Source organism: Galeopterus variegatus, unplaced genomic scaffold (assembly GCF_000696425.1).
Source record: "Galeopterus variegatus unplaced genomic scaffold, G_variegatus-3.0.2 Scaffold4, whole genome shotgun sequence".
In the NCBI taxonomy this organism is placed as follows: Eukaryota; Metazoa; Chordata; class Mammalia; order Dermoptera; family Cynocephalidae; genus Galeopterus; species Galeopterus variegatus.
In genome coordinates, this window is record NW_007726115.1 from 187,910 (window position 1) to 213,582 (window position 25,673).

At 42.1% G+C, this 25,673-nt stretch overlaps 1 protein-coding gene across 1 annotated transcript in view; it reads right to left on the bottom strand.

The window, feature by feature from the left end:
- The window catches only part of KIAA1244 (KIAA1244 ortholog), a 152,505-nt gene that overhangs the window by 23,960 nt on the left and 102,872 nt on the right, over window positions 1–25,673 (bottom strand). Inside the window, exons 14-24 of the mRNA XM_008573513.1 lie at window positions 24,634–24,799; window positions 21,098–21,205; window positions 20,550–20,765; window positions 20,288–20,398; window positions 18,386–18,536; window positions 16,325–16,645; window positions 14,315–14,448; window positions 11,795–11,940; window positions 9,760–9,939; window positions 1,849–1,993; window positions 374–496 (exon numbers count right to left, since the gene is read on the bottom strand). Of these exons, the coding sequence (XP_008571735.1) occupies window positions 374–496; window positions 1,849–1,993; window positions 9,760–9,939; window positions 11,795–11,940; window positions 14,315–14,448; window positions 16,325–16,645; window positions 18,386–18,536; window positions 20,288–20,398; window positions 20,550–20,765; window positions 21,098–21,205; window positions 24,634–24,799 (1,801 nt within the window). The remainder of the gene's footprint in view (window positions 1–373; window positions 497–1,848; window positions 1,994–9,759; window positions 9,940–11,794; window positions 11,941–14,314; window positions 14,449–16,324; window positions 16,646–18,385; window positions 18,537–20,287; window positions 20,399–20,549; window positions 20,766–21,097; window positions 21,206–24,633; window positions 24,800–25,673) is intronic.

Below are 25,673 nucleotides of genomic sequence, written 5' to 3' on the forward strand. Positions count from 1 at the left end.
TGCTAGTAAATCAGACTCAGGCTTCTAATTATGTGACATTGAGAAGAGTAATTTCCTGCATAAGAACAATTAATGAATATAATATTGAATATTCTAAAACTGAAATGAAGTTGGTATAAATAATATATAGGTTGAAGATATGCTACATGACAAGATATTCCATGAACACAATGAAAAATATCAACTCTGCACAAAACCCAAACTGCTTTCACAGGAGGCTTCAGCTCCTGAGTACACAATACCACACCACAGCATCTGCTTGTATCCCAGGTTGCTTGATTGCTCCAGGCAGGCGGGGGGCGTATCTCCAGGCACACGAAGCCATCCTGGAAAGGGTGCTCAGCTCTTATGAGGACAGGAGGATTCCACTTACCCAGTCCTTTGACAAACTTCATAAGGCACATGATGTAACTAGTGGCTGCATTAGCAAAGACCTGGATGTTGTCAGTGTTGAGAAAAGCTTCAAATACATCAAACACCGGAGCTTGGCCTTTTCCTGAGGGGGAAAGATCATAGAATATAAGAAAGTAAATTTGTACCCTTCGTGTTGCCCTTATTCCCCGCACCTTCCATGAGGCCTTGGAAAATATCTACTGGAGAAATGTCCAGGCTTTGTGACTGGAGAATGGCTCCAATGCTGCCCTTCTCAGCTCTGCCTGCAGGGGAGCTGCAAGGAAAGCTATGAAGAGAGAGCCTGGTAGAGAGATGAGGGCAAAGCTGGCTGAATACAGAGCAGAGGTGATGTGCTGGTCTGTAGGGCAGAGAAACCTGTGGCCTCTAGAATGCTCTGTGCAGATAATTGTATAATATCTACCGGGAAGTGAAAGTTTAGACAAATCTCTGATGGCATATAAGAATTTATTTATATCTGTGCAGAAAACAGCTAATATAGACGGCTCAAGACTGTTATCCTTAGGAAGGACTGCTTCCAAGATAGGTCCCTGGCTAGTGTCTGTGAACTCGGCTCTCATAATATTCCCATATTACCAGGCAACAGTTAACTGATAAAGGTAATTCACTGTGCCTAGACTGTTTGTACAAACAATAATGGTGTATGCTGAACACCGGCCTTCCTTCTGGGTGTCTGGAATTTTGGTACGTGCTAGGTAGAAGGGTGCCTATGTGACCAGACCCCAGCTAGGTCTCTAATGGGCTTCTTTGGGCAGAAACATCACAAACATGTTGTTGCACTTTTACTGCTTGGGGAAGAGTGCTCTGGGTGACCTGTCTTGAAGGAATAAGAGTGTTAGAAAGCCTGTGCATGGATTCTTCCAGTTTCTGTCTGTCTTTTTCCCTTATACTCTTGCTGTGTCCTTAAACACTGCCAAAATAAATCTAGGTCATGAGCTGTGTATAAATCTTAGCATAACTATATGCTGGTCCCATGAGTTCTTCTGGTGGGTTTCTGACTGCAGGGTGGTCTTGAGGACCCCTGACAACACCTCTGGGCCCTAAGCATGCTTTATGGGTATTCACCCATTTCCACCCAAACTCAGTCTCCCTAATTCTGATTCCCCTGTGTTATGACATTTTTCTGCTTCTTACTAGCAAGTGGATAACGTTTTTCTTTTTAGTTTTAAGAATGGACAAAACACAGGAATGTGTAAGTGAAACCACAGAAACCTCTCAGCCTTTGCCCAAATGTCAGTAATTGCAGGGCCTGAAAGTGCTCAGGGCTCTCAGTCTGCTCGCAGAGCTCAGAACACATGTCCACGCTAGACCCTGTGATTTCCTGCTGACACAACATGGCTCATGTCTGTGTTCCCTATAGTTCAATTTCTTTTGATAGCATGAAACTTGGCATAGAGAACTAATGCTCTACGGTGAGAATCACCCAAACATTCTTACCCATGGAGTAGTCCCCAACCAGGTACTCTTTCACCTCAGACTTGTGTCCACTGTGCACTGTTTCCAGGGCACTGAACAAGGGCCTCCATCCCGACTGGATCTGCGTGGAACACACTTCGACAAGCTCACCAATGGATGTGACGACCTGGCAGAGGCAAAGGAGGTGGTACTTAAAATCCCCTCCAAAAAGGAGCAGAATTTCTGGGAAGGGCGATATATTTCTCTGCCTAGTTTGGGGTTAATTCTAGTGAAAAAGAAAAACCAGAACCCAAACAATCTCATTCAAAACTCTTCTAAATGAGCTGCCATGCTGCATTAATTTGCATTTCACTAGTTACTAATGTTGCTGAGCAACTCTTCACATGCTGATTAGCCGTTGGTAAGGTCAATGTTCTAATTTTTTTTTTTTTCCTTTTTGTCCTTTTTCCTGTCCGGCAACGGATTGCAACCCTCAGTGTCGCGCCCGTACTGGACCGGACCGGCAACGGGATCACAAACCTTGGTGTTGCGCCCGCACCTTGCTCAGCCAGTGAGCGGGAACCGGTCTGTATGTGGGATCCGAACCCTCGGCGGGAGCACCGCCACGCTCCCAAGCGGCGCACTGTAGCAGTGCGCCACCGGGCCTGCCCTCAATGTTCTAATTTATGTCTTATAATTTTTTTTTTTATTATTGAGTTTTTTGAGTTCTTTTTGTATTCCATATTCAAGTCCTTTCTGAGATACATGATTTTCAAATATGTTTTCACAGCTTTGGGCTTGTCTTTTTATTGTAATTTTTTAAATATCGTCTTTTGAAGAGCAAAAGTTTTTAATTTTGATGAAGTCCAATTTATCAATTTTTCATTTAATGAATCATGTTGTTAAGAGTCATTTCTAAGAAATCTTTGTTTAACCCAAGGTTTCAAAGACGGTCTCTTACGCTTTCTTCTAGAAGCATTTATCATTATCACGCTTACATTTATGCCATGACCCATTTTGAGTTATTTTTGTATATGGTGAGAGGTTAGAGTGTAAGTTTATTTTTATCACACAATGTTCAGGCACCATCTGCTGAAAATAATATCTGCTCCCACTTTTGAATTTCAATGGCATCCTTGTCAAAAATCAATTGACCAAAAATGTGAGAATTTCTCTTCTCTCTATTCAGTTCCACTGATCTATAGGTCTGTCCTCACATTAATACTACACTGTATTGATTCCTAAAGTTTTGAAGTCAGAAGTGTAAATTCTCTAAATTTGTTCTTCTTTTTCAAATTTGTTTTCTCTATTCTAGATCCTTTGTACTTTCGTATAAATTTGAGAATCACCTTGCCAATTTCCTCAAAAAGTCCGCTGGAATTTTGATAGGAATTACACTAAATCTACACATCAATTTGGGTAAATTTGCCATTTAAAAAATCATCTTTCAATCCATGAATGTCTCATATTTACTTGAATCTTCTTTAATTTTTCTCAGCAATGCCTTGTAGTCTTTATGTAAAGGTCTTGAAGTTCTTTTCCTAAATTTATTCCTAAATATTTATTATTTTTAATACTCTTATGAATAAAATGTCTCTAATTTCATTTCTGGATAATGAAATGAAATATCTGTTTCTCAAATATAGGAGTTTAGTTGATTATAGTATGTTGATCTTGTAGCCAGTGACCTTGCTAAACTATTAATTCTAGTAACTTTTGGTAAATCCCACAGGATTTTCTACATATAACCTTATGTTGCCTGTAAACTAAAAGTTTTCTTTTCAAATCTAGGTGGCTTTAATTTCTTAATACAATGAATCAATGAATAAAAGTTTTAATGTTGAATAAAACTGAAGATGAAAAACCCTTGCCTTATTTCTGATCATGGGAAAAAAGCATTCAGTCTTTTATCATTAATTGTGATGTTAGATGTAGGATTCTCAAAGATGCCCTATATCTAATGGAGGAAATCCCTGTATTCCTCGTTTCTTCAAAGTTTTTGTCAAAAAATGGGTGATGGATTTTCTCAAAAAATTTTTTTATATGCATTAGGATGATCATGTGGTTTTAATCCCTTTTTCTACTAATACGATGTCTCAGTCCATTTTCTGTCACATGTGAAAGAATATCTAAAACTGGGTAATTTATAAAGCAAATAAATTTATTTCTTGTAACTCTGGGAGTGGAGAAGACCAAGGGCATGGCTTGGCATCTGGTGAGGGCCTTCTTCCTGGTGCAGACTCTCTGCAGGGTCCTGAGACAGCACAGGGCATCACATGGCAAAGGGGCTGAGTGTGCTTGCTCAGGTCTCTGTTCTTCTCATAAAGCCACCAGTTCCACTCCCATGATAATCCATTAATCCAAGAACTGATTAATCCATTCATGAGGGCAGAGCCCTCATGACCCAATCACCTGTTAAAGATTCTGCCTCTCAGTACCATAGCTAGATTTCCTGCCCTCATTACTGTTACAAAGGGGATTAAGTTTTGACCTGAGTTTTGGTGGGGCAAACCACATTCAAACCATACAATAGGATATATATTATATTAATTAATTTTGAGTTGTTAAACCAACCTTATGCTCCTGGGATAAATTCCATATATCACACTGTTTAATCTTCTTTATATGTTGCTGAATTTAGTTTGCTAATAATTTTTGAAGGATATTTTTGTCTAATTTCATGAAAAATATCGACCTATAGTTTTCTTTCTTGTAGCTCTGGTATCAGAGTAATACAGTCTTTAAAAAATGAATGTGAAAGTGTTCCTTCCTCTTTTATTTTCTGATAGAATTTATGTAAGTTTAGTATTATTTCATCCTTGAATAATTTATAGATTTACTAGTGAAACCAACAGGGGCTGGGTTTGTTGTGGGAAGATTTAAAAATACTAATTCAATTTCTTTACTTGATATAGTATCTATTTGGATACTATACTGAAAATTTTCTTATTGGAAATTTTTGATTACTTTCTTTATAAGAATTTTTCAGTTTTGACTAAGTTGTCTATTTTGGGGGGATAATGTGTTCATAATATTCTCTTGTAATTCTTTTGATTTCTGTAGGGTCTTCAGTGATGTTCCCTCTTTCACCCTTGATTTTGGTAATTTGCATCTTCTCTTTTTTTTCTTGATGAATCCAGCTGTAAACTTATCAGTTTTATGGATCTTTTCAAAGAAACGTTTGGTTTCACTATTGTTTTTCTTTTCTCTGTATCATTTGTTTATTTTCTCATCCTTATTATTTCCTCCTTGCACTTGGTTTGGATTAGCTCTTCTTTTCTAGTTTCTTAAGGTAAAAGCTTAGATTGTTGATTTTTAGACCCTTTTCCTTTCTAATATAAGCGTCTGCAGATAAAACTTCCCTCTAAGCACTGCTTTAGCTGCAGCTCATAAATTTTAATATTTTATTTTCACTCACTTGAGATATTTTCTAATGTGTCTTGTGATTTCTTCTTGAACCCATGGGACATCTAGAATTCTGTTGGTTGGCTTCCAAATATTTGGAAAATTTTCCAAATTTCTTTCTGCTATTTGTGTTAAGTTTAATTCCATTATGGCCAGAAAACATACTTTGTATTATTTCAATTCTATTAAATTTATTGAGATGTTTTATGGTCTAGCATGTCATCTGTCTTGGAGAATGTTCCACGTGCACTTAAAGACACTGTGTATTCTTTTGTTGGTAGAGTGTTCTAGACGTCAGATTAAACTGGTTGACAGTGTTGTTCGTTTTCTATATCCTTACTAATTTGCTCTCTCGTTGTTCTATCAGTTACTAAGAAAGCAGTGTTGTAATGTCTCACTGTAATTCTTTTTTTTTTTTTTACTGTGGTAAAGTAATAGCATAAATTTACTTTTTTAACCATTTTTAAGTATAGAGTTCAGTGGCATTAAGTACATTTACATTGTTGTGCCACTGTCACCATCAAACATCGCCAGCATATTTTCATCTTCCCAAGCTGAAATTCTACACCTATCAAACAACAGCTCTCTATTCACTCCCACTATAATTCTTGATTGTCTGTTTCTCCTTTCAATTTTATTTCTGCTACATGCATTTTTAAGGCTTTATTATTAGGTACATGTATATTTATAATTAATGTATCTTTCTAATACATTGACCATTTCATAAGCATGAAGTACTCCTCTGTTTCTAGTAATATTTATTTTATTAATGTCTTTTTTGCTTGACATTGATAGAGTCACCTCAACTCTCTCATGCTTATGGTTTGCATGTCTTACCATTTTTGATCCTTTTACTTTAAATCTATTTGTGTCTCAATCTAAAATTTGTCCCTTGTAGACTGCATATTTTAGCATCTTGTTATTTTATCCAGTTTTACAATCTCTGCCTTTTAATTGAAGTTCAGTCAATTCACATTTTAACATCTTCAGTGAGATATAAATCATATACAAAAAATTTACCCATCTAAAGTGTACAACTGAATAAATTCTTTCTCTTGCTGCTTGTTCAAGGTTTTGTCATTGTCTTTGAGCATTTTGATCATAATGTCTATTGTGGATATCTCCTTGTTGATCCTAATTGGGTTCCATTATTCCTCTAAACATATTTTCCTATTCCTTTGTCTTTCTCCTCTCCATCTGGGACTCTCATTACATGTATGCCACTATGCTTGACTTGTTCCACAAATCTCTGAGGCTTTATTTATTTTTCATCAAACTTACTTCTCTCTGGGCCGGCCCGTGGCTCACTCGGTAGAGTGCGGTGCTGATAACACCAAGGCCCCGGGTTCGGATCCCATATAGGGATGGCTGGTTTGCTCACTGGCTGAGCGTGGTGCTGACAACACCAAGCCAAGGGTTGAGATCCCCTTACCGGTCATCTTTAAAAAAAAAAAAAAAAAAAAAAAAAAAAAAAAAACTTACTTCTCTCTGATCTTCAGAATGGGTAATTCCTATTAATCTATTTTTAAGTTCACCGATTCTTTCTTCTGCCATCTCAAATCTTGATGGTAAGTCCATCTAGCTAATTTTTCATTTCACTTGTTGCCCTTTTCAACTCCAGAATTTGCATCTTCATAGTTTCCACTTTTCTATCTAGATTTTTCACTTTTGAGTCATTGTCATCATATTTTCCTTTAATTTTTTGAAACATATTTATAATAGCTGTTTTGAAGTCTCTGTCTCCCAAATCCAACATCTGGGCTCAATTTAAGTCAGTTTCTATTAACTGCTTTTCCCCCCTGAGTATGTGTCACTCTTTTCTGTTTCTTTGCATATTTCATAATTGTTTTTCCTGAAAACTGGGCATTTTAAATAATATACTGTATTAATGCTGGATTCTGACTTATTTTTCTGAAGTTTTTAAATGTTTTATTTTTAAAATAAGTTGTTTGGGCTTAGATCATGGAATCTATCACTTCCCATGGTATGAGGTGCTGATACCTGCTCAGTTTTTATTCTTAAATGCTTTTTTTTTTTAGCTTGACTTCCTAATGTTCATCCCCATGTCTGCATAGATAAATGGTCAACTGATGATGTGGGCAGAAATATGCTCAAACACCTTGAGTCTTTAATGCTCCCCTCCTCTGCCAACCAATCTGTGTGTGAAGGTTGGGAAGAATGTTCAAAGTTTAGCCAGTTTTTAAGTCTCCCTTGTTTTCCACTTACTGATAGGATCTTTATGGTCTTCCTTGCATATGTCCTTATTTCAGTCAGCAAGGCAAGTGTGAAGAGCTTACCTAGTCCTTCTATGAATGTCTGTCTTCCAGGGTCTTATGCTACATTTCTTATTGGTTCACCACTCACTGCAAGCCTTAGGCTAACAAAGCTGCAATATTCCCTTGTTCATTTCTCAACAAATTCACTATTTTTAGTTGACAAACCAACAGCCTTTTTTTCCTTCTTCTTCAGACCAAGTCTGTCCCAGATAGTAGAAAAGCTGCCAATTTCCCAGTCAGCCTCATACTGCTCAAACTACTATTCTTGCCAACAGAGCTTGGGAGTAAAGGTGATGGGGGGTTCGGTCTCTGGCAAAAAGGTTACAGACTCCCACTATCTGTAACCAAATTTCTAGCAAGAATTATTTAAAAGAATAAATGCTACACAATTTATTGTCTTCCCTTGGTCAGTTTCCAGAGCCCTCAAATGGTTGCTTTTGACAATTTTGTACTGTTTTTACTTGATTTTTATGGAGAAGATTCACTAACTTCTTCATGCCACCATTGTCAAAATTCCTCCTGTCCTTAATCTTTCTAAATACATTTAAGCATAGTTATTTTAAAGCTGTCTCTGATAACTCTGATATCTGGATCTCTAGATATATATGTGTATGTCTATTTTTATTGTTTTTTTCTTTTTCTCTTCAATGATATGTTATTTCCTAATGATACTGATTATTTTTGATAGAATGAACACATTGCCCCTGCAAATCAAGAAATAATTTGAAGCTTAGCATGATGTTATCTTCTTTCAGAAAGATGTTTTGTGCTTATGGCAGACACTATAAATCTCGGATTACCTTAATCTCATGTTAGGGAATGGGGATATTTGAAGTTGGATATTATTTTCTGTTATGACTAGTCTAAGGTTCACCCTCTTCCTTGGACATCCCCTTCTCTTCATGGTTCTAAATCAAAACGTCAGTAAGTTACCAGACTTGACATATCCCAGACTTCAATTTTGCTTAGTTTATGAGTGTTTCAGCTTCCACTTCTGAAATCAGTAGATTTCATTCTGGGAAAAGCAGCCTTAAATACCAGACACACTAGGTATTTTCTTCCAGATCTTGGTCCCATAGTTCCTCACTGCCTTCTTGTATTCCAATGTCTTCAAGTGATTAAGACCAATTTTTTTCATAACTTTCGTAGTTGTTTCCTGTGAAAAAGTTGATCTGAATTACCTAGTTCACTATTATTGGTATCCTTCAACCTAATATTCAGGTGTTAACTTATATTTTCATTTCTTTCTTTTGTTTCCTTAAACTTACAAGACATTTTAATATTTTGCATGGAAGATTCCAATATCTTAATTCTTTCTAGATCTGATTGTACCATCTGTTGTTTCAGCAGCTCTAACTCTTGCTTTGTTTTCCTGTCTGTTTTGTGATTTTAAAAAAATACTGTGAGCTCACATATCTTGAAACTTTATTTGTGGGATTCTTTTGTGGTCTGAGTTGAAATGAGCTCCTCTAGGTAGAGTTTTGTTGCTTCTGTACAGCACCTGTGTAAAGTCTGTCAGGCTACCAAAGTGGTGCCATTTCATACACTGATCCCATGAGAGGACTACCTTGCAATTTTAAACCCTAGAGTGCAATTTTTTTCTTTTAATCTCCACTAAGAGCCAATGTTACAAACCGACTGATAGTACCCTCAGGGAGGGTGGTACTTGGGTTCATTTCTAATTTAGCGTTGGCCTGAGTGAACACCAGCTCTATAAGGTTTGCATTGAGATTTGTCTTCTGTTCCTTACCAAGAGTGTGATAAGCATAACTCCTGCTTCACCTGATGGCAAAGTCCCTCCTGGTAAAACCAGCTTTAGGGCTCTGCTTACTTCTCTGGCTTCCCATTGTCACTTAGTTAGGGGCATCTTAGTATTATTTACTTTCTTGCCAATATTTAAAAGGAATTTTTAAACCTTTATATAACATTTCTAGTGGATTTCAGAGAAAGGGTCTAGCTTCCTAACCCACCAACATCTTAGACATGAAGTTTCCAATTAGTTTCTTTACCATTTGTCTTCCAGTAAAGAGTATGGTAGTGGTTAGGAGTATAAGCTAGGTCTAAAAGGAAAGTCCAGCATAGGCAGATTGCCTAGGTTCAAATCCCAGTTCTACCAATCAATAATTATGTATCTTTAGCCAAACTGTTTAACCTCTCTTTGTCATATTCCACATAGGATTATTGGAAAGAATATGTAAAGATCATAGAACAGTGCCTTCCATGCTAAGAGCCAGCTATGGTGATGATGCACTGGTTAGCATGTCACACCGACCTGGTCTTGGACATCCTCATCGCATAACTCCAGCTGCATAATACGCTCAAGAGGTCGGAAGAGTGCTTCATTAAAGTGGAAATGAGGTGGCTCGTTCCAGTCAGTGAGAACCTCTGTCAGTATATCATGGATGAAGGAAACAGCCTTCTGAGACACGTGTCTTTCCTTATGGCAGGCAGCCTGCAAAATTCATGAGAGTGGAACACCATCAGACATCAGGCAAGTAAGAATGGGTTTCTGAAGGCTTTCCTAACCCACCTCATTAAATGGAGGTGGAAACAGCAATGCTGTTGAAGTAAAAAAATTAATAGGGGTAGCCGGTGTGCTCACTGCTTGAGCGTGGTGTGGGTGACACCAAGCCAACGGTTACGATCCCCTTACCGGTCACAAAAAAAAAAAAAAAAAAAAAAAAAGAGTTTCTCGTAATTTCTTTCTTTTTCTCTAGCATGACAGTTTTCTTGAATGGTGTAGAACATCCTTACTGTAAAAATACCAGAACCTTGTCTGGGAACTACTCATAGTCTTATCTTTAGCTGTGCCCCAAACATACAAAGATGAGATGAGTCATCTGTCCCTCAGTGAGGTGGGCCAATTGCAGCAATAGCTCCAGTTGGTTCATACCTCCTTGTATCCATGCCCTTCAGGGGTCCCCTCCCATACAGACCCTGGGTTTGGATGTGAGACTTGCTTTGGCCAGTGGTACAATAGCAAACATTATATAAGTAGAGAACTAAGAAGTAGTTGTGATTTGGGGTTTGCCTTCTTGCTGTTCTTTGGAGTTCTAAGAATGTCATGTGAATGGGTCAGGGCTGGTCTACTGGAGGATGAGAGACCTATTTTTTCAGCCTTCCTGGTCAAGGCCATCATGAGCCAGCTGGCTCCAGTGTTTGCACCAGCTGACCACAAACGCACAAAGAAGGCCAGCTGAGATCTGCCACGACCTGGCCCAGAATTGCTCAGATGAGCCTACCTCAGATAAATAGTTGCTAAGTCACTAGATTTTGGGGGTGGTTTTATTACAGTGTAATAGATAATAGATACTCTTTTCCCATGACTAAGTTTCTATTTTCTACCCCTTTATCTTACTAGAATGTTCTCAGGTTAGTGAATTAAGTTACAAAAAATACTTTATTTTATGGTATATCTCTACAGATAACTGCTAAAGGGCTATTAAGAATAGTTATCACTGCAAAACAGGGCAATGATTTTCCCCATCGACTTAGAAGTAGTCAGTCATCACGTATTGAGATGCTTAGATGTAGAGGAGCCATAGAATTTATCACAGGAGGGCCGGCCCAGTGGCGCACTCGGTAGAGTGCGGCGCTTGGGAGCGCAGCGGCACTCCCGCTGAGGGTTTGGATCCCGTGTGGAGACCGGTTCCCGCTCACTGGCTGAGCGCAGTGTGGGCTTGACACTGAGGGCTGCGATCCCGTTGCCGGTCGCGGTACGGGCGCGACACCGAGGGTCGCGATCCCATTACCGGTCACAAAAAAAGACAAAAAGGAAAAAAAAAAAAAGAATTTATCACAGGAACTGCTTTCCTTTGGAGAGGAAAGGGTCCTATTATTAATTTTATTGGGAAAACCAGGGCATATTGTTTACCTACTGAAAGCACTCTGCCCTGAGTATATTTGCTATTAGAAAAGAGAGACTGGCAAGAACCAAATACTGTTATATTTGTGTATAAAAATAAAGATATTAGGAACCATCTACTTGTCTTTAGCTCTAGACTCAGGTTGATACCAGATGATAAAGAATGAAAAACTGGCTGTGCGAGGTATCTGGCCAAGTCATGTATCTGTAAAGAAAGAGGGTCAGGGTGAGACCAGGGTAGCACTGCCCTTTGGGGCAATTCTTTAGATGCCACAAGGTATAATCAGAGAATAATGATGCTTGTGACCAGCTGATGGGAAAGTTCTCATTGCCCTATGGCCACAGTGCTCTCTGTCCATAACTGGAAGCCCCTTTGCTGGCTCTGCTGCAGGAGTTCCCTGAGCCAGTGGTTCCAGCCTCTTCCCACCTTCCAGGGGCTCACCTCCACCAGGTGCGGGGCCACGAGGCTCCAGCAGCGCATCACGTGGAGCAGGGGCCGTGCTTTGCTCCGCACAATCCTCAGCATGGCATCCCCCAGGCGGAACAGGTGGAGGGCACTTTTTCGGTCTTGGGTAGATTTAACTTCTCCTACAGGAAGGCAAGACCATAGAAGCCAGAAAGTCCAAGCTCAGAAACAGCCTGACCTATTCAAGCACAGATGGAGGTTGAACATCTAGGTACTGTCCTCGGACCACTAGGATTATTCAGTGCGGACTAACCAAGAGAGGAGAGAACCCTGGATTCCAGAAAGACTAGTGGTTTGCTCTGCAAGGCCAGCACCTCTCTCTTGTTCACCTCTGTATCCCCAGTACCTGGACACGACAGGTGTCAACAATAGTTGTTGATAAGAAAGAATGAAGTAGTGGTTAAGTAGGAGGGCTGGGGGGTCACTTTCTGGGCTCAAATCCTGATTCCACCATTTAGTAGTTGTGTATGTTGGGCCAAAGATTCCCTCTCTACCCCCAATTATCTCATCTATAAAACTGGGGATAGTAATCCTCCCTCTCAAAGTTGCTTTAAGGATTAAATCTGATCATATGCATAAAGTGCTCAGCATAGGGCCTGGCACATTCCAGCAGACCACCATTTTTAGCTATCATTAGTACTGTTGTTATTATCGTCCTTCACAGTTATCACCTACTTTGCCAATCCTTACTGGCACCTCCAAAGTCCTTTGCCAAGCAGGCCAGGCCCCTTTGCTACTGAATGAGGTGCTGTTTAACCTGTGGTCTCACTTCAGTACAATCCCTGCCTACTCTGGTCATCTTGCTACTCCTTTGCCACTGTCACCACTTCCTTCTTGGCACCTCCTACAGAATGCTGATCTTTATCAGGCTCTTCCAGCCACAGGGTTCCTTTCTAGTCAGTCTTGCCATATCAAATACACTTCACAATAACAGTCATAGTAATCATGAGTATTTACTGAATGTTTACTCTGCATCAGACATTGTATTGGTTCTTTATGTCTTTAATCACTTTAATTTTTAAAGCAACCTTAGGAAGTAAATATAACTATTGCCATTTTACAAATTACAACATCGAATGCTACACAGCTGAAATGAGTGGTCTCAGATGGTACAGCCGGTAAGTGGTGAAGGTAGAATTTTAACTCACATCTGATTGATTCCAAAACCAATGCTCCCTCCTCCCAGGTTGGATGCCTCCTCCTTTCCCTGGCACTGTTTTTTGAAGGCTCAGAGCATGCTGTCTTCTCCAACTCAATTACTTTAAAGGTTACCTCTGGGCTCAGAGATGCTCTGGAAGTCTGGCTTCATACAGCCAAGGATTTAAAGTCTATTAAAAATTAGTAGGGAAAGGACTGTGGTTCTCAAATCAGAATCTGCAATAAGGACCAAAAGGCCAGATATATTGCACTTAGAACTTCAGATTCCTAAGAATGAAAGGGACTTCAGAGGTTGCTCAGTCCAAACTGCCACCAAGGTGTGTCCCAGCACATGGCTCCATGCCTCTGAGATCAATTTTGTAAGTGGGATGGGATTTATGTTAACCCTTCCATTTTTCTTTCTCACCATTCCTTCTGGAATCAGTGGTTGCTTCTGCAACTGAGGCGAGTGGTGTGATTTGTGATATGGAGGAGGGTCTCTTCACTTATGTGAAGCTACCTGTGCTCCCAGAAAGAGCCACACAATTTCTACATTGTAGGGAAAGTGAAGGAAAATGGTCAGGGCCCTTCAGATGTTCAGAATCTTGCCAAGCATTTGATGTAAATATGCACGTGTGTCCAGGTGTTTCTTGGTTACCGTCTAATGTAATTGCCTATGTGTACCCAGGTGTCCTGGGTTATTGGACTTAAGCATAAAGGACGAGTGGCTCTAATCCACAGGGCCCTTGGGATGCTCTGGGAGGCCACTAGTGCACGTGTGTCCAGGTGTTTCTTGGTTACCGTCTAATGTAATTGCCTATGTGTACCCAGGTGTCCTGGGTTATTGGACTTAAGCATAAAGGACGAGTGGCTCTAATCCACAGGGCCCTTGGGATGCTCTGGGAGGCCACTAGGGCGGCTGCTGCTAGCTACCTGAGCTTGTATCTGAATATAGCCTATTAATTTTTTTACCCACGGCTCCCAGGATCTTTTCCTATTACCTAGCTCGTGGACCTGCAGGTGAGGGGTTTGTGACCCAGTCTGTACAATGGGTTTGTAGGGTCTGTGAGCCCTAGCCCTAGCAATATATACATCACAAGCACAAAACTTAGCAGAACCACCTAGCTCAGCTCCAGTGGAGATACCTGCAGCAGTGGCAGCAGCAACCTCTCTATTGACAAAGAATGAGACCACCCTCCCACATGTGCCTCAAAACTAGAAGATATCTGCACTTGAGCTCAGACAAGCACGACTGTGTGATCGGCATGTGGACGCAAACCTTCAGGCATGCTTTTAGTATCAGAGACCCAGGCTGTTTCCTGCTGGCCTCCCAGCATAATTTCTCTAGGAAAGAATTACCTGGCATTGCCAGAGAATAATCGACTGTATCCGTCACGGAATGGAAAAGTTGGGACTGTGATGCTTTCTTCAGCTGGTAAAGAAAGCCTCCCAAAGCCATCAGGTTCAGCTTGTCTGTGGCATCCTCAAAGAGCCTGGGTGCAAACAGAAAGAGATCTGTATTTGGAAACAACTCAGCACAGTCTTTAAGGCAGAATGATGATGGTAATTTTGTTGATGTGATTAATGGAAATGCTGTGTAAACATGGTAGACAAATGTATGGTATTACTATATCTATTACTACCGTGTACATCTGCTTTAACCATGAGATTTCAATCTGAAGGGCACAAAGCATGCATACATATATATATTTAAAATCTTTGTATCCTCATGGTGTAACTCAGCCAGAATTTGCATTTATAAAATGTTAGGCAAGAAATTGAAAGACAACAAAGCCTCACTCCTAGAAACTGAGAAATTGGGAATGGAACCCTCAGAATTAGCTTCAATTTCATAAGCTATATTAAAAAAAAACAACAACTAGTAAATTAAACCAGAGGCTTCTGATTGCCTATAATTGAGTATAAACCTGGTTTTGGTGCTGAGGAGGATACAAAGCAGTTAAGACCAGATCCTATAAGCCCTCAAGGGTAGGGACTGGACTCACACCCAGAACCCTGGGTATTATGGGAACTCAAGTAACTACTAGAAGAATGTTCCCTAATGGACCTTGCAGGTTGTTTTGTTTTCCACTCAGCTGGGCACAGACATTTCCAGCAGAAGGATTTAGGAAGGAGGAGGGGAGCATGATAGCAAGACTTAGGAGCCAAGGGTCTTGGCAACGAGGAATAAAAGGATGTAATATCAGTTTCACGTGGCCACAATGAGGAATGCAGCACGCCAGCCTTCCACTGGTCTTGGGTCATCCTGCTGCCTGCCCTGCAGGCCTGTGGTGACACCGGGGGGCAAGCAGTGCAGGGAGTGGGGACATGTGCTGCTTGAGAGAGTCTCTAACAGAAATTGAATCATGAGTCCTTTTTGGAGGAGTAAGATGAAATGTGAAAGTTTTAAGATGGGTATTAGTGGATTAAACATGTGCAAATTAGTGAAACAAATACATTTTTTTTCCTATTTTGTAATTCCAATTTTGAAACCATTTGGTTTCTGGGTCCCACTAATGGTTTCTTCTTTCTCTTCTCTAATAAGAGAATAGTGGTGAATATTATAACCCCCACCACCTGTATACTACTTTCCAAATTCCAAAACACATGAGCAGCCAACTTGTTGGATAAGCAGGAAAAAGTGATTATTGTACTGAGTTAGTAGGTGAAGAAACTCAGTGTGGCTATGTATATAGACCTGACCACACAGCTGGTTAGTGTCAAAGCCAGAAAAGAGCTCAGATCTGTGGGAGCCCAGCCCAGCACATCCTCTTCCCACTTCCCCACCCCTCCTGTCCCTCCTCCCTGTATAAGCCTCACTGAGCCCGTGCTGGGTGGCCTGGGTATACTGACCAAATGCCAAGGAGTGAAATGAGGTGGTACTAAGTGTGACTGGTGACCAAAGGCACTTTTAACGTCAAGTGTAACCAAAAAAAAAAAAAAAAAAGGGCCCCACCAAATAGTTGGAGAACGAGATCTCTAACCCTACTGAACGTGATTGTTGGGCATCGATAAATATCATAGTCCTGGATGTGGAGTTTTGTAAATGGTAATAATCATAAAAATAGTGCACCTTTACTATTCCTGAAGCTCTGTTCGAGGTGCTCTTAAGTGTCCTAATGAATGGAACCTCACAACTACTCTGTGAGAGAGTTACTTTTAAAAATGATCCTATTTTACCAAGGAAGAAACAAGGGCCCGGGGAGGTGGAGTTGCCCGAGACCACACAGTAAGTGCAGAGCTTTATCTCCATGTCGCCTCTCTCGCCCTGCGGTCACATCATTAGAAAACGGCCCACTCTAAGTACGGCGCGTGGCCTCACAGCTAACAGATCCAGTCGCCCGTGCGGTGATTCTGACGGGCACGCACCTGTCGGCCTGGGTGGACAGGGTGAGGACCACCTTGGCGGCACTGCTCCCGCTCATGAGGCTGCCCCCGCGGAAGTCGGAGGCCCGGCCCCGGCTGCCCTCCCGGACCAGGTCCTGGATGGACACGGGCTGGACCACCGGGGCGGGGCTCAGGCAGTGCCCAGGCTCTGGGGTGTGCTCCTGGGGTGAGCCCTCGCGCTCAGTGTCCCCGAGGAGGCCGGAGCCCCCGGTCACCTTCTGGGGCTGGCTGATGGTCAGAGGGGGCTGCGCGGCGCCGTCGCTGAAGTGGCTGTGCTCCAGGGTGCCCACGTACTCACACACCCTGGGAAGAGTCAGACAGGCAGTGTCAGCGTCGCCGCACCCCGCCAGCCCGGCAGGGAGCCAGACGGATGTTAAGGACATGCAGCCAGCTGTCCTCCCCTCCCAGATCTCTCCCCTTCCCTCCTACTACAGTCAGCCCCTCCCTTCCTCTTTACACCTATATATACATTTTGAGTTGGACCAGACAGCCTTGAAATGGATGAAGGATCCCTCAGATTCTCACCCCAGGCTGAGAGAAGGATGGGCAATGAAGCCCTGCGCTCCCAGGTCCCTCCTGTCCAGGTTGCTGGCTCATCTGGACTCTGGCTATTTGAGCTAGTTTTCCCAAGGGACCTCTTTCCCTCTATACAGTGCTCTGGTTAGGAGTGAGGAAGCATTTCCTCAGTGTGGGATTCCAGAACCACCCCACACATATGACGACAGGCCCGTGGGCCACAATCAGATTTTACCGAACCTTGTCCTGCCTGATCCTGATGGCTCTAAAATAACTCATGCTGGTACAACTGCCGATTTCTAAAGTGTTTGTTCCAAACAGAGGATGGGACTAAGATGGTTCGTAAGAGGTCCCTCATCCCAGACCACATCTGGTTGCTGGTAAAGAGCATCCTGGATAATCTACTGTGTTCTCTAATCAGGGCATTTTTTGACCCCAGACACATGCTTGAGTACCATCTGAGCCTTTTTCTCTTATCCTTTTCATCTTGTGAGAACAATGAGGAGCAGTAGGTCACCAGCCTCCATATTAAAACCCATTTTGCTCCTGGCTGATTCCTCCTGGTGCTCTCCTGCATTCCTCCCAAGACTGGATTTTGAACCCTTGAATAATCTGCATGCTTCTCTGTTTGAAACCTGACAAACACTGGTGGCTGTATTTGCTTTGATGGTGTCAGACAAGACCCAGATCTGGCCGGTGCCCTGGGCCATCGTCCTCTGCTCCTGCCACAGCTGCTCTGCCTGAACTGCTCTTGGTGTGAGGCTTCGGGCATGTGCTGCAGAGAAGGGTGAGGAGCAGCTGGGCACCAGCCCCGTGCCTGCCCCGTGAGCAGCGCTGCTGCCCTTTTCCTGGGTCTGCCCTAATGCAGTGCTTGGGGAGACATGAGTTTTGTCTTAGTGGTAGGAGGATGTGGACTGGAGCTATGGCTTTGTTTTCATCTTACAGGCACTGGGAACTGTATAACTGATTGGAAGTTTCTTTCCACATTGATGCTACAAAGCTTACAGCCAAATTTTTGAATTGTTTTTGGCACAGATGTACTGTCCTGTTTTTTCCTTTGTCTAGATAAACTAAAAGTAGGTATCTTATCCTTTATGTACTCATACAAGCTATCCGAAATCCTTCCGTAAATGAAGACGACAGAGATAAATACACAGCAAGCTTATATTGCTGACACATGACCAGTTTTTAGATTTGCACAGTATTCACTTAACTTACTTGGTCTTCTACTGCCCGCTATTTGAGAAATTGGTTTTTCTTCCTTGATACAGCACATCTGTCTCTCACAGACAATGTCAGTAGATAAATCACAAGTCCTTACATCCAGTTTTGTCATCTGTTCTCTAAACCATACATTCAGTTGGGTCCTTATTCCCTCTTCTTTTTATCTCTCATTTGGATTTATTCAAACTCTGAATGATCATAGTTTATTGAAGTGCTGGCAGACCCTTGAGTCTACCCCTTTCCACCACCCCCAGGCTTCCCATGGCAGGGTTGGTGCCACTGGGGTGGGATCCCGTCATGCACCTGAACACGTGTGGCCAGCAGTCCGGGTTGTGGCTCCCCATCTCCAGGCCTACGCTGAGGATGGCCTCCATGCACAAGACGTGAGCTGTGTGCAGCCACACCCCCTGCAGCTTCCCAATCTGCTCCAGTTTCTGCTCCACTTTTAGTTTCACTGTGCCAGAAAGACATTTATTAAATAAGAGTCTAAGGGAAAGACATTTATTAAATAAGAGGGAGACAGAACAGGAGAGAGAAAGGATGAAAATGAAAGAATGTGCTGTCATGCCAGGGCAGAGGGAAACAACAGACTTCACTGGCAGCAAGCTCCTCTGTGGCAGGTGCCCACAGCTTATCATGCAATCTGCCCAGCCCACAGGCCCCACACGCATTGGTGAACCCAGCTCTGAGGCTCTAGAGGTTTAGCGAATCCTGAGCTGATGGGTGCAGTTCTTCCCAGGCTCACCCACGGGCTCTGGGTCAGGCACAGCAGTGTGGATAGGCTTAATGTGCCAACTCCAGAACAGCCATCCGTGCTCAGAATCTTCAGCCTCCCCTCAAATTGGTAATATGAAAAAATTTCTGGTGGTGCACAAGTTTTCTCTGAGATTTTTTTTAATGTTATGCTTTCATTATGATGATTATCTCTGAAACAACTACATATGTATATTTTGAGTACCAGGATGACAGCTTTATAACTGAAAATTACCATATCATGTCATCCCCTGAGTTTATATTTGTATTTGTGAGCTCCAAATAATACTTTGGAAAACTATAGATGACTAAGGAGAAAAAATGCAGAACGTGACTTAAAATGTCAATTATGCAAAATGCCAAGGGAAGGCCAGACAACACAGTGTCCTCCTTTCAAGTCATCGGATCTGGTGGGATAACTGAGTGATGGTCACCAACTCAGAAATAGAACAAGCTAACTTCAAAGGAATCCGAACCATATTCCTGCTGTAAAGGGCAAAGTCATTTTTAGCAAAACATCATTCGTCTCATAAATGTCATACTGATTTTATTTTTTATTTGTATGTAATTTGAATAATGGTTTTGGTTTTGTGGTTTTTAAGAATTTAAATGTAAGGATTTTTATGTAGTTCATAGGTGTACAATACTTAGGTGAAATTATGATATCTTTTTCTTAGTTAACACTGTGGATCTGCAAGACATGCTTTGCTTTCAAATGGGTCTCTAAAGACTATTCAACTTTGAGGAACACTGACCTAAATTTTTTTTCTCAGCTAAAAATGTGCAAGTTTCTGTGACAAGCTATTTTACATATCTGATAGACAGTATTAACACAACTTAAACCCAATGTGCATTATTCCTTCTGTTTGCCATCTGCCTTTTATCTGCCATGGCTATGAGGCAGATGAGGAAGGTCAACTCTTCCCTTATGTCTATATATTCAACAGCTTCATTGACTCACTGATCATAGCATGTTAAAAATCAGCCCTTTCCTGAGCTCACAAAGCTCAGATTGTTCTTACAGGAGCAAAGTCTTCCTGAGCCCCCTCTCACGGATTTCCTCTGATGCTCCCTTTCAGAAAACTGGTCCATCTGCCTTCTCCCTCTATGACCTGAGGGGTCTTCAAATGTGTACTTCTGGAAGTGCCAAAGCCAGTGGCCAGATGAGGGGTGAATGGCTCAGCCAGGTGGGCCTCTGGTGTCCTGCAGGCCAACTGCAACAGCCAATTGCACTTTCCTTGTCTCCAGAGGGACCTACTGTAAGCATTCTGTAGGTCACTCATACGACAGATCCAAGCCTGTGGCGACACTGGGATCTCACAATCACTGGTGTACATATACATGTGTCACACATGGAATGGGGATAAGTGTGAGCTCGTGTGTGTGGGTGTGTGCAGGTGTATGCATACCACTGCCAAGGCACCAGGAGGTTTCTGGGCCTTCAGCTGTTACCTTGTGCTATGGCATCACTGGGTTCTTGGACCTCTCTTTCCTCTTTCTCTTCTTGGACACAGGAGGCAGCTGCCATCTGGGCAAGGGCTGAGGCACAGTTAGCAGCCACCCCTTTAGAGGAAACAAACAGTTACCCCTTAGCTGAGTATATTCTCTAACATTCACCTAGCAGCAGCCCTTATAAGAGGTTTCTTTCCTACTGGGGCCATTCCTAGTGAGTTCTGCAAGGCCCGCAGGTCAGGGAACACTACTATCCCAGTACCTAGAGCACAGCTCAGCCGCGCGGCTTTCCGCAGCCCATCGAGGCTCATGCAGATGGCATCACGCTCCTTTTGGTTCTGCTCTTTGATGCCTTCAGCTCCCAGAATAAAGGCCAGCCCTTTGGAGCTCCCTGCCATTCGGCCCGTCAAGGGGGTTGATAAAGTATCGATCAAGTTCTTCCAGCAGCCAACCAGAATATAGCGAGCAAATGCCACACCTGGAACATGAAGGGGGCGGTCACTCTCCAGAGACAAAAACAAGCCGGCAACGAACAACATGGGGTTCTCTGGCCATCAAATTAGTAATACTGAGTTGCATGCAATTCTATGATGGGAAATATAATTTAATGGATTGTAGTGGATTGGTTTCACTTTGTGCTTATAAATAACGAATGTTGCATTATCAGCTGGATGATGTTAAGTAACTTCCATTAGTTACTATTTCTACCAAGAGCAAATCTTCATTCATTTATGTCACCCCATAATAAATTAATTGCTGGTAACACATGGAATGTATACCTATTTGTAAACTCAAGACCCAAGTCATTACCTGCCACTGTGGAGTCATCGATTCTCCTGCTCTGGGTGAAAGGAGAATCTGTAGACGCTGAGGACATCAGCTGGCCACCAATTGCACTGCTCTCTAAGCCATCAATATCTGTCAAGGAAAAAGAGCAAGGTTATCCCTAAATAAATACTCCAGTCAAAAACAAAAAATGGCCACCACCATATTCATTTTTTCAACAAATAGCCATTGTATACATTATGTACTACGTGGCAACATTTTATCAAATATGATAAATTTTGTCTTATTCAGTCCAGTTTTCTTTCATTGACAAAGCATTCTTCTGTTGTGCTATTGTACATTTTTTATTCGAAAAAAAAAAAAGATAAATTCTCCTATCTCTGTTGTTAAATCTATTGATTTAGAATGTTTTGATCTTTGAATACCATTTTTTATTCAAAACCATGGCATTACTGCCAGATTTTATAGGTACAGGTTACCCTAAAGTGGATTTTTCTTTCAGAGCTTCCTCATAAGAATTAAGAAGAAAATAAGCCTCTTTGGTCAGATAATTGTATGCAGTGTACTCTGATTGCAAAGTACAATAATAAAACCTTACAATTTTCAAGTATTTTAACATAGAACTTTTTCTTTTGATCTTCTAAATAACTCAAATAAGCAGGCAGGATTGGTATTATTTTTCCTGTTTCACAGAGGAGGAAACAAATATTGAAAGTACATAAATTGCCCAAGGACATGAGGCCAGTAAAGGAAGGAATTAGACTTAGTATTTATGTCTTCTGACTCCCATCCAGGCCTCTCTATAAGATACCATACTCCAGCTCAGTATAGGAAGGATCCTAAATTACCTTGTCTAAATTTTTGATAAAACAAGCTCTCATCTACAGAATAAGCTAAACAAACCACTCCTTAGCATTCTGGCAAGAAGGGACTGGCCTGGGGTTGAGAAGGCTGGGCTTTAGTCTTGGCTCAGAATTAAGTAGCCTTGTAGCCCTGGGCCAGGTACTCTAGTTTTTGGACCCCAAAATCCTCGATATAAAGAAAAGTAACCAAAGAAGTGACCTTGGAGTTGAAACATATGTGCTTGGATGCAGCTTATATAGTTCAATGCAACACAGAGAGGAGATGGGAAAAGAGGGTGGTATAAATGTATTTTCTGAGTTTAGAACATCATTCCAACAGGACAAAACTTTTTATATGGTATTTGAAAAGTATTACACTATATCTTTGATTCTTACAGAAATTACATGAAGCCTGGAGACTTCTGGGAAACATATCAGAACACAAAACAGGGGAGAAATATATATGGCTGTTAAAGTGGGAACCGCCTAGCTTCTTTGAAATTAATTTGACTTATGTTCAATTGGTCTAATAACAGTCACCAGAAATTGTCATTTATCAAAGTTATGTTTCCTATATGCTAGGTAAAGGACTGATGAACTAAAATACTACAATGCAAAGTTTATGTAAGCACTCGTATTTCACAATTCTATAGAACACTTTGACAGGACATCAGGAATGGCCACAGTGAGCAGTACGGTGTTGACAATCAGAATGTTGCCATTGCTTCTTCTTGTACGAAATGAAAAGATCAGACAGAAGTTTCAAAACTCTAGGTTAACTGCTGCTCAAATTCACTTGTCACTTTACACCTGAAATTTGCCACGAAGAATCATAGAACCTTATTTCGTCAAACTCTTATGAAAAGCTTATCTTTTTCTATTATTAATCTAATTAGAGTTAAATAACTTTCCTTTGACATAGCAACTGAGCTTACAGTTCCATTATAAAACAGATGGCTGATTAACAGTGACGACTGATGAATTTGGCAGGTGTGAATAGTCTGTTATTCATTTTACATCTACTGAATGACTCCTTTTATTTAGGTCTGGGTAAGAGATTCCTAGAGATTACTTTTGGCAAAAACTATGGTATTTGGAAATTAAACCTGGCATGTTTAGGATCCTCATCCAAATTCCAAGGCACATATAAGCTCTGGGCTGTACTTCCCATCCTACTGAAATGAGTTTGTGAAGACTGATGGAAACCAAGCATTGCTTATATGTAAACAAAATAAATGTCACACACATATACAAACAATTATTTTTCAAATGGATGTAAATGCTGTCATGATTAATGAAATAAAAATTGGTCACCTGTCCAGTGATCCTGATCACCAAGGCTTGGGACCCAACCTTGCTTCCCCCTGTTCTAGAAGCATGACTCCAAATGCCGATGACTAGGAGGACTCTGCCACCCCTGAACAGACATGACTGTGTCTTGACTCCCTGCCTGATTCCTAAATATGCCTCACCCCAAACTCCTCACTGTTGGGTTCCCCCTGCCAGTATCCACTCTGCTGCCTTAGTGAGAGCCCCCAGTACCAACCCCAGGCCACATGACACATCTCCCAGCTGGACTGTTCTGCCCAGTCCAGCCCTGTTCCTGCCTGGTGCAGAGCCCTGCTGAGCTGCGGGTGGATACAGGGCACTGCAGAGAGGGCAGGAGGGTGCCTGGAGTGGGCCATGCTCTACATATCCTGTCAGCTGGAGCCATGAGAGGATAACTCAGTGCAAATCCAGGACAAGCCTGGAGATCTAACTTATTAAGGCTACCGATGACCAGACCAAAATTTTGAGCACTCCCTGATCTTCAACTGACATCGGAGCTAAGCCATGAAAAGGCAAAAAAATTGCTTTGGCAAAAAGAAAAAAATTGTTCCATGACCATACTGCATATTTGCTCTCTATACTCTCATGTGATATTTCTTTTTTTTTTTTCCTTTTTGTCTTTTTCCATGTCCGGCAATGGATCGCAACCCTCAGTGTCGCCCCCGCACCGGACCAGGACCGGCAACGGGATCGCAACCCTCGGCGTCGCCCCCGCGCCTCGCTCAGCCAGTGAGCGGGAACCGGCCTGCATGTGGGATCCGAACCCTCGGCGGGAGCGCTGCCGCGCCTCCCAAGCAGCGCACTACAGCAGTGCGCCACTGGGCCGGCCCTCTCATGTGATATTTCTAATTGTTAAATAGGATATTAAAAACTCTGGACACTTCAAAGATGCTGAGCAGGTAGGTATTTGACATTATTTTTAATTCTGGTACAGCTGAGAAGGGAAGAAGACCTCTGTTATGAACAGGAAATAGGCATGAAGCCAAGTTGAAAACCAATCATTTTACATCACAGGTAAAATCCCAGGAGCACTGAAGGACTTGGGCACCTACTGACACGTGAGAGCTTCCAGGAATAATTCTGGACTTTGTGCCCAGAAAGTACGACATATCCATAGAAGTGGCCTACGGTCCTACACCAACAGACAAGGAAGTTAGTCCTCCTCTCATGGGGCACCGTGAGCCCTGCAGACCTCCACATGGAAAGAGGATGGAAAGCTCCTGAGAAGTGAATTTACAACCTGTCCCTGAAACTGTCATCAACTACCAAGGAAGCTTTGTGAGTGTTTCAAAGTCTGCTTGAAATACTGTTGCTTCTCTGAAAGAGGCTTCAAGGTGTGAACCTTGCCACCCTACTGAGTGTCACACAGCCTTGGAAGCAGCCACTGACCAGTCAGCATGGTGATGAGGGGAAGGCTGTTATCTTCCGGGCTGCCCCAGTAGCCAGCTTCTCCCAGCATGTTTCTGTCGAGCACCTGATGGTAGAGTTCCTCAATCCAGGCTTGGGAGAAGACCATCAGCACCCCGCTGGTCTGGACCTGCTTCATGAACTCTTTCTACAGAGAGAGATCTCGTTAGAAGGTGACCAAATATAGTCCCTTGTAAATGAAAAGGCTCCTAAGCTCCTCTTCACGTCACACATCCTCTAACTGAAACGGGCTGATGTACTGGGGGCAGGGAGTGACAAGGGAGGAGAAGCTGAGATGGAGAAATCCTGATCCTTGTGAAGTTCGTTTCATTGATGACATCTTTGGACAGATACCCTGTAGAAGGATTAGGGATACTGCATGCTGCATTTTAACTCTTGGATGTGTGGGAGGTTAGAAACCACTCAGATATCTTTAACAGAGCTGCTCCTTCTCACTGTCCCAACAGCAGCAGACACGGAATGTGCTTCCAGAAGGCACTACGCACTTCAACAGGTACGTGACTTACACTCAGGGGGTGATCACTCACCCTGGGGAATTCACAATTTCTTAAGCAAACAAGTGATTGCTGATTCCCTTCCTGCAGACCTATGGGTTTAGGTTTACAAATTGATATCAGGGTACACCATGGAGCGGCTTGCTCAGTCATGGGAGCCAACCACGGGTTTATCTACACCATTCTCATTCCACACCTTACAGCAGGTGTTTTATTATCAACAATCGGTAAGCTTAGTTCTAGCTCATGAGTAGGTGTGGGTACATTTTGGAATACAAGGAAGAGCTTTTGTAACAGTACACCTTCATTTTTAGCAAGTTCCCTGCACATCTTCTGATCTCACTTAACTTGATGATGATGTATTTTTGAGCATCTTTTATGCACATACATGTTTAATAATGCCACCAGAGGAAAATACTGGGAGGGCAGGCAGCCATGTCCGGGCATTCAGCGTTCTTCTCTGTCTGGAGCCGGTGGGTAGCTCTGTGGCTCACAGCACCATGCAAA